This window comes from Protomyctophum bolini (genome assembly GCF_963924005.1).
Source record: "Protomyctophum bolini genome assembly, chromosome: 5".
NCBI lineage: Eukaryota > Metazoa > Chordata > Actinopteri > Myctophiformes > Myctophidae > Protomyctophum > Protomyctophum bolini.
In genome coordinates, this window is record NC_137866.1 from 28609550 (window position 1) to 28619133 (window position 9584).

At 43.7% G+C, this 9584-nt stretch overlaps 1 protein-coding gene across 1 annotated transcript in view; it reads right to left on the reverse strand.

The window, feature by feature from the left end:
- Positions 1–8952, reverse strand: part of samd10a (sterile alpha motif domain containing 10a) — a 29200-nt gene extending 20248 nt beyond the window's left edge. Inside the window, exon 1 of the mRNA XM_080762725.1 lies at positions 8463–8952. Coding sequence (XP_080618851.1) covers positions 8463–8475 — 13 coding nt within the window. The 5' untranslated portion in view covers positions 8476–8952. The remainder of the gene's footprint in view (positions 1–8462) is intronic.
- Between the last annotated feature and the right edge of the window lie 632 nt (positions 8953–9584).

The window sequence follows — 9584 nt, forward strand, 5'->3', positions numbered from 1 at the left end:
ATTTCATACTTGATTCCAATCTGGATGTGGCACAGATCTGATAGATTAATCAGGCTAGATTTGTCTGCCAGTGTAAATGGGTCATTATAGTTAGGTTACACCACTGATCATTATAAGACTTCAGTCTTCAGGCAGCCTGCTGCTTTTCAGCAGGTGGTCTGTGTGTGAACATTCACTAATAAACACACACGCACGCACGCATGTACACACACACACACACACACACACACCCACATACACACACACCAATACGGCAAAGTAGATGAACAGGATGTGTTTGTGTGTGTGTGCTTGCGTGTGTTTGCGTGTGTTCCTGGAAATATGAGTAAAGTAAACCAGTGGTATACCGTGGACAAAGTAGGCTACTCAAGCAAATAAACTGTCAGAAATTGTGAAAATACTAGTCAATCTACAAGATCGGCAATTTTTTCGCCACCCCCAGAGTCCCTCCTTAGAAATGTGGTGGAGTCAAAAGTACAATGTTATAGTCTAGTATAGCCTAGTTCACCCAAAACATGATCTCCACCAGGCCGAAGGCATGGGGAGAGAGAGTATGTGTGTGTCTGTCTGTCCGTCTGTGTGTGTCCGTCCGTGTGTTTTCAAATCAGTCGCGACACACACACACACACACACATGGAGAATACTTTTTGATGACCAGTACGAGCCACCCCGTCAACAAATTATCGGCTTAGGAAACATCTCTGTGAATTCAAAGCTTCAGGCGTGTATTTGATAGAAGATAAGTCATGTTTTGGGTGGACTATGCTCATTCAAGTCAGTGTTGTTTTTGGCAGCAAATTTCTATTTTAGTTTTTGTCATAGTCTTTGGAATGAAACTTAATTTAGTTTTAGTCACATTTTAGTCACCTGGAATGTGTTAGTGTTGGTCTAGTTGACTGAATGTCAAAATGCATTTCAGTCAACTAAATCAACCGTAGATTTAGTCGACTGAAATGCATTTTGGCGGGCCTTGATGCCGTCGTAATGACTTAATGTTTTTCCACTTGCTGAAAATAGCCGATCTACAAGCTTGTAGATCGACTATTTTCAGCATACAACCAAGTGTAAAATGAGTTATACTGGATCTCTTGTCAACTAGTCCCTTCCTAACATTTGAGTCTAGTTTTTATTATGTGACAAAATTGTCAGTATATTTAGTCGTCATAGCTTAGTTTTCATTTCGTTTTTGTCAGTGAAAAAAGGTAGTCGAACGAATATTTTCCGTCTTAGTTTCGACGAAATCAACACTGAGTACTATAGTTATTAGTCACTGTCTACCACTGGACTATACAGTAACTAAGTACGAGAGGCGGTGTTTAGGCGAAGCCCAGCCTATCGTCACATATAGCTAGGAACATAGCTATAGAAACAGAAACAAATACACACTTAGTTAGGGGTCCATTTGGTTCCATTTTGTACACTCTCCGAGTTACGGGGGTCCATGTCCTGATATGCATACTGACTGATTAGTTTAAGTTGAACTATGATTGCTTTCCTTATGCAGACTAGTTAACTACCGGTATGCTGATTACTTTCAGCAAAATGATGGCCTTATTATGCTCTGTTGTTACCGTTCTAAGTAACTGCTGCAGTTTTATTTACTCGTATCTATTTATCCCTTTCCCTTTCCTGAAAACGACAATGGAACTTTTGTATGAAAGAAAGAAATGCCACCCAGTTCTTTACACCCGTATAGCTGTGACGGGACAATAAAAGTTCTTATCACAGGCTCTCCAAGCCTCGGGACAGTTTTATGTCCAGTCTTGGACCTTTTTTTTTATTGTTCCTCTGTACTGTTATTGGTTCCCTGTTTGCTTTTGGTTGTTTGGTCATGATGTTCACTGGTTGTTGTTCTTGTAATCTGTCTAAATTCCACAGTTCAGTGTGTTTAAACTAGAGTCTAGTCATTCTGTTTACTCTGTCTTTCACAGGTGTGTAATCATGCCCATGATTTTTGTTCTTTGTCAGTCCATAGTTCAACTATTTAGTCCAGTGGTTTTCATCGTCAAGGTCCATTATACAGTATCTATGGCTGGAGGACTTTTGACAGTTTTCCTGTGTCAGCGTGCTGTTATACCCATACCAACATTAAGTATAATTATGATGTCGCCACAATCCGAACACAAATATTTAGGACAGATTTCGAGACGTTTAGTCTCAAAGTGGCACTCTGGATGTTCGGCAAACAACATCTTCAAGACGCGAACATAAACAAACCCATGTTTAAACCACAAGGGCCGGATTGCCCAAAACAAACATCGATTTGAGCTTTATTTGACTTTTTTTTTATTGTTGTTCTCTGAGACAGAAGGACTGTGATGTAGGCCAGTGGTTCTCAACATGTGGGTCGGGTCCCCACGTGTTTGTTTGTTTGTTTTGTGGGGGGGTCCCTACTCCCCTTCCCTGGAAATAAAACGTCCGAGGCTTGCAATGCCATTGCAATGCCATTGGTCATATTTGCATATAAATACCCCCCACAGAGGCTGAAATTCACACAAATTAAAAATGTCCTATGCCTTTTGACCTTTAACCCTAATAAAAGTAAGTAAAATAATTGTAATATATGTTTTTTTTGTGATCATTAGAATGTCTAGAACATGTTTTATTCATTATTGTGAAAGATATCCCCCAAATGTAAATTATTAATTTATTATATTATTATATCATTATTATATAATGTGCATAAAATGTTCATCAAACTTTTTTTATTTTTACATATTTTTTTAACCTAGTAGTAGTAAGGTTGAAATCTCTTTTTTGCAAGTAGAAATTAATCCGGGTCTTACAGGGTTAAGGCCTTTTTAACACCATTTGGTTTAGAAGAAAATAAATTAAAAAGACCGTTACTGCATTAAAAGTAATCAACAAAACTATCCTATAAAGATGTTGAAACATTGGTCAAATTGTGAAATAGTTTATGAAACAGGCAAAATGTAGGCGTTGTGAGCTTATAGATCGAGTATACATTCACGATATTTATCTGTGGAAACCCAATCAAGCTAATGCATCAACTTCTGTACATTCCAAGTGCTTGTCAGGGTGGGGGAGGTGGGGGGCGTTGTGAGCTTGTAGATCTGCTATTTACAGCAAGTATAAAAACAGTCATTACGACAGCATCAACGCCGGCCAAAATGCGAACCTGCGTGCGTGCGTGCCTGCATGCGTGCCTGCATGCGTGAGTGTGTGCGTGCGTGCATCTGTCAGCAAACATGTGTGCCGTGTCCCTATATACTTTTTAAGTCAAAGAGAATTGGATGGAAACGAGGACAGAGTCTGAGATGAAAGAGTGTCTTCTCACGCCTCTTTTACATCATTCAGTGTTCCCCCCCTGCAGTGCACGGCACGCCCCCCCCACCTGGGAAGGGTGTGTGTGTGTGTGTGTGTGTGTGTGTGTGTGTGTGTGTGTGTGTGTGCGTGTGTGTGTGTGCGTGTGTGGGAGGGGGTGTACAGGAGACGGTTTCCGGTAATCGTCTTGGATCCCTGCCAAACTCACAGCCCCAGCATGAGAGAACATGTAATCATGAATAAAGCTCTTTGATATATGTTTGCTCCTTTGTTCCTCAGAGTGACGGCTGTGTGTCTGTTGACGTGACTCGGGGACAAGCTTCCATCTAACTACTAACTACTACTAACATTGGATGGTTGACAACTGTGATTGTGTATAAACTAAACTAAACTACAGTAAATGCTATAAGTAGCTCTAAAGTTGGTTATTTTGGCTCGTAATTAGGGGAACTTCTTTTGACACCCTACTATTTTGTGCTTTATAATTGAGTAGGCTATACCTTGGGCACCCGCTGGCCTATATCACGTTGCGTGTTCGAGTCCCGTTCATGACGACCTTTGCTGCATATGTCTCCCCCTGTCTCTCTTTCCTGTCAATCTTCACTTGTACCGGTATCTATATATCTATCTGTCTATCAATAAAAAAGGCAGAAAAGACAAAACTTTATAATTTAGTAGGCTACCTCAACCACCACAATGTGTATATATAACACCCAAAAAAAGACAATTCTCTCTTTCCTCTAACAAGCATGAATACAATTTCCTTCTTTTTACCGCTAATTAGTGCCAGTGTGCTTATAAGGTGAAATTCATTCTTTGTGTGTTTTCGCTGACTCTCCAATTAGACTAGAGAGTGGGACGTATAGAATTTAATGAGCTTATGGAAGCTGAACAGAGCAGAACAGAGTGGGTGACGCTGGTCACTGGGAGCTGTCCGTTTCAGCACCATACACACATCTCTGACTGACCATCCATCTCATTATCTCACCACCCACTGCACATCCCACTGACCCTTAGAACTACCACCACCCACTGCACATCCCACTGACCCTTAGAACTACATATACCACCACCCACTGCACATCCCACTGACCCTTAGAACTACATATACCACCACCCACTGCACATCCCACTGACCCTTAGAACTACATATACCACCACCCACTGCACATCCCACTGACCCTTAGAACTACATATACCACCACCCACGGCACACCCCACTGACCCTTAAAACTACATATACCACCACCCACGGCACACCCCACTGACCCTTAGAACTACATATACCACCACCCACTGCACATCCCACTGACCCTTAGAACTACATATACCACCACCCACTGCACATCCCACTGACCCTTAGAACTACCACCACCCACTGCACATCCCACTGACCCTTAGAACTACATATACCACCACCCACGGCACACCCCACTGACCCTTAGAACTACATATACCACCACCCACGGCACACCCCACTGACCCTTAGAACTACATATACCACCACCCACTGCACATCCCACTGACCCTTAGAACTACATATACCACCACCCACGGCACACCCCACTGACCCTTAGAACTACATATACCACCACCCACTGACCATTAGAACTACATATACCACCACCCACTGCACATCCCACTGACCCTTACAACTACATATACCACCACCCACTGCACACCCCACTGACCCTTAGAACTACATATACCACCACCCACTGACCCTTAGAACTACATATACCACCACCCACTGCACACCCCACTGACCCTTAGAACTACATATACCACCAACCACTGCACACCCCACTGACACTTGGAACTACATATACCACCACCCACCCCACTGACCCTTAGAACTACATATACCACCATCCACTGCACACCCCACTGACACTTGGAACTACATATACCACCACCCACCCCACTGACCCTTAGAACTACATATACCACCACCTACTGCACACCCTGACCCCACTGACCCTTAGAACTACATATACCACCACCCACTGCACACCCCACTGACCCTTAGAACTACATATACCACCACCCACTGCACACCCCACTGACCCTTAGAACTAGGACATATAGCCTATATACTGTATACCATCAATGGAGGAAAAAGTATTCACAGTTTTTACTTAACTTAAAGTATCAATAATTAATTCAATAATGAATTCAAAATGAACTTGAAAAAGTACAAAGTACTCATTATGCAGAATGTCTCATTTCAAGTTTTCAAATGTATTTAAAAATAATTTGAAAATAGCTGATCTACAAGCTCAAACATTGTGAGCTTGTATAGATCATTTCAAATAGCTGAAATGTATATAGGGCTGAAGTGGTTAATGTATGTTTTGTAATAATAATCTAAATAATGTAGTGGAGTTAAAGTATAGTATTTGGATCCGAGATGCAGTGGAGTATACAAGTAAAGGTATAGGCTAGTGGAAATTGCAAATACTCAAGTAAAGTACAAACACCTCACAACTGTACTTAAGTACAGTACTTAAGTAAATGTACCTCGTTACTTTCCATGCACTGCTCACCACCCACTCTACTCACCCCACTAACCCTAATAGAACTACATATCTCACCACTAACCCTAATAGAACTACATATCCCACTAAACCTAATAGATCTACATGCCACCACTAACGAGCTCCACAACCTCCAAGGAAAGCTTCAGTCAACTAAGATGAGCAGCTACATCGTTTCATAGTATATGCTGCTGTTTGGTACGGCGAAAAATAAAGCTTGTCAAAACATTGAACCCCATATTCCATAATCCCATAACAAGAACCCCATATTCGTGTGGACCAGAGGTCATCGATATGTCCGTATACAGACAAATGAGTCTGTGGCAAAGACTTGGCCTCGTCCATGGCAAATTATAGATTTTGTTTTTACACACGATTGTAATGTTCTTATTATTATTTTCCTAAATGTTTTATCCCACAATTTTGTAACCCATTTTTTCACCCAGTGTCAATTATCTAATGTAATCCTGGGCGCTACACTTCCTCTGCCAACCTGGGGGGCAGCGGACTGACCTCATGCTTCCTTCTATGCATGAGGAGTCCAAGCTGCTTCTTTTCACCTGGCCTTCCCCGGCCGGACGTAGCATGTGGAAGGAACACGTTATTCCGACCAGTGTCTTTCCCCTCCATCAGGCACCCCGGCTGGCCAGGGGGAGGCAGTTTAGAGACCAGCATTATGGCATGTTTTTGTAAGGATACCTACCCAGGGGACACAGAGAGAACATGCAAACTGAAACTCCACACAGAAAGGCCCTTTCGCCAACCCCACCTCGGGTATGGGCACTGCTGACGTGGAGGAGGGAACACGCCCCAGTGCCCCAGCAGGAATCGAACCCAGGACCTTAGCTGTGAGGCGACAGCAGCTACCAACTGTGTAATGTTCTTATTTTGATCATAATGTAGCCCCCAGCAAAGACCCAGCCCGCAACAGCTCTGCCAATCGGGCTCAGCCCGGACGTGGAGCGTGATATCCTGGCGTGAGGGACATGAGGGACATCGTGAGCGGCGGTCCGCAAGGTGTGAAGTGAGAAGCGTGAGGACACGCTTCAAAGACTGGGGGTGGGGGGTGATTGTAGCCCCCAGCCAAGACCCAGCCTGCGACAGCCCTGCCAATCGGGCTCAGCCCTATTGGTATGACAGGTTGCGTGTTCGTCTGGCAAGTGGAAGGCCCGGGTTCAATCCCGCTTTCCACGCAATGCTACAATAAGAACCAATTATTACTGAATGTCAAGGTTTTCTTCAGAATATGTATGACACTGATTTACTGTGAAACTAGGCTATGGCACAGAAGTCCAACTAGTACTATAGTGGCAGGGACGTGCATACATAGACATCAAAGGGGGCTTCAGTCCCTGCCCTTTTACTCGTCTGTAAAACAACTGACCTCTCTAGACCACGAATGCAGCATTTACTAATGGTAAAAGAAATGCATATGCCCCTCCTTTCCATGCCATACCGGAAGGCAGCATTCAGTCTCCTGAACTTGAATGCAGCCTTTTGCCTTGAACAAATTTGTTTCAAAATCCATGTCGTTGCACCTCCACCATAGCTAAAGAGTGATGGGTTGCGCCCCGAAAAATGGTGATCTACAAGCTCTCAAAGCTCTCAACTCGTCCAAAAGTGCCCTCTTACGGGATTTCAGCCCCTGCCTCTCTAACGTTCCTGACTATAGTGATTCTCAAATGTTTTATTTTCAAGAACCCCCACAACTCTTAACCTGACGCTGCCAGATGAGGGCGGTATTGCGGAAACATATTCCCCAACACAACACTCATCTGGGATCTCTGACAGAGTTGAGCCCTGAGTCAGATCTGCTTCGCACCGAACCAATCAGCGTGAGCTAAAGGCGGGATGCGGATGTGACGGTATATAGACACGTCGATATGATTGGTTGTGTTTGCACGCCCACACGGTGATAGACAGCCGCTCCCATCCAATCATCTACCATGTATCTTGAAAAAAAGGAACAGCCCCGTCATCGAATTTGCTTCCGCGATCCCAGATCCAAATAAGCTGTGAAACAAATTTGTGTAGCAAGCTTTTTGGATCTGGCAGCGTCAGGTTACACAACTCTAGGCCTAAACTAATGATACCAAATGGACCCATAATGGTCCATTTGGTTCAATTCAAGTACACTTTCAGAGTTACAGACTTGTAAGGGTCATTTGTGGCTAGCTCTTTATGTTTTCTCATGTCCGTGGCAAAAATGTATCCCATAATAATGCACCACACATCAGCTGGTGACCCCTGTAAACATATCCTCCATCAGGACAGCTGTTGTGCCAGGATGGAACCCCAATGACAGAAAGATTTGTGTGAGATTCTTTTTTTAATTATTATTATTCCAATTTATTTTCCAAAACAAGGTCACTAGATCAGGGGAGACCAACTATTTAAAGTGTTTTATATAGATTTGGTTTTTAATAGAACCATTACAATAAATTGTAGAACCGTGGTCTGAAAGGCACCTTAATTTGACGGTGTATTGAATAGTAGGCCTATATTAATATTAACTTAATTGGTGAAAGAAAAAAAGCCCCATGCAGTACCTATAAAGTAAACAGCAATGCTGTAAAGCTTTGCTACTGTAGTAGCCTGCTGTATGTATGTTGGTCATTCATGAATAAATAATGAACCTACCGTCCACTGCCATGGCTGCACTATATCACTCACATCTTCTATTCCATTGTCTCTCCTCCGGTCCGGTTGGTATATATATCCTCCTACCGATACCTGTCCTGTCCCGGGTTTATAGATAGTAGGCTATAGGCTACCACTCTCTGGTTCCAGCCGGATTCTGTCCGATATGATAGTCTCCAACAACTTCTTTACACTATAAATGCAGCCTCCAGTATACTGTAGTGTAGTAGTATGGTCCGGTCTGGTGGCTTCTATAGCCTACAGCAGCTCAGAGCAGCAGGAACCGCAGCTCTCCATTCCTCCTCTGCCTGTGTGTGTGCGTGCGCGTGTGTCTGCGTGATGAATGGACGCTTCTAAAAGGCACTCTATCATAGCATGCACACACAGTCAGGCATGCACGCAGGCAGCACGTTGAACTTGTTTTAAGGAAGTCTATGGAATTTGCCCCAACAGAGCACATGCACCGCCGACTGACTCTCTCTCTCTCTCTCTCTCTCTCTCTCTCTCTCTCTGTCTGCTGCTCTGCTGGTGCGGAAACTATATGCGTGCATGTGCTGCGTCTGTGTGTGTGTGTGTGTGTGTGTGTGTGTGTGTGTGTGTGTGTGTGTGTGTGTCGTGTGAGTGTGAGTGTGAGTGTGTGAGCGTCACAGTGCGTGCGTGAGTGAGTGGTTGATGTGTTTCGTGAGAATCCAACGTGCGTCTATTTCTCAGTGAGTCTCCTTTTATGACTTTTTCTCTCTCTCTCTCTCTCTCTCTCTCTCTCTCTCTCTCTCTCTCTCTCTCTCTCTCTCTCTCTCTCTCTCTCTCTCTCTCTCTCTCTCTCCCCTCTCCTCTCCCCACTCCTCTCCTCACTCCTCTCCTCTCCTCGCCCGGAGCTGAGCCTTGTCATTAAGGACACTTTGAAAAGCAGCCTGATGAAAAGCAAAGCATTGCAGTGGTTATTTTACTTTAGCACGCGATAACACAAGTTACACAACACAGCACATGCAGCATGTCACATCAAAACAACACAGCACAGCACAGCACAACACAACAAACTCTCTCCTTACTGGCATGTGCATTAAAGGACCACTTCACCACTTTTCAACCTATCTTCATGCAATAGGTCCTCACTAATAATCA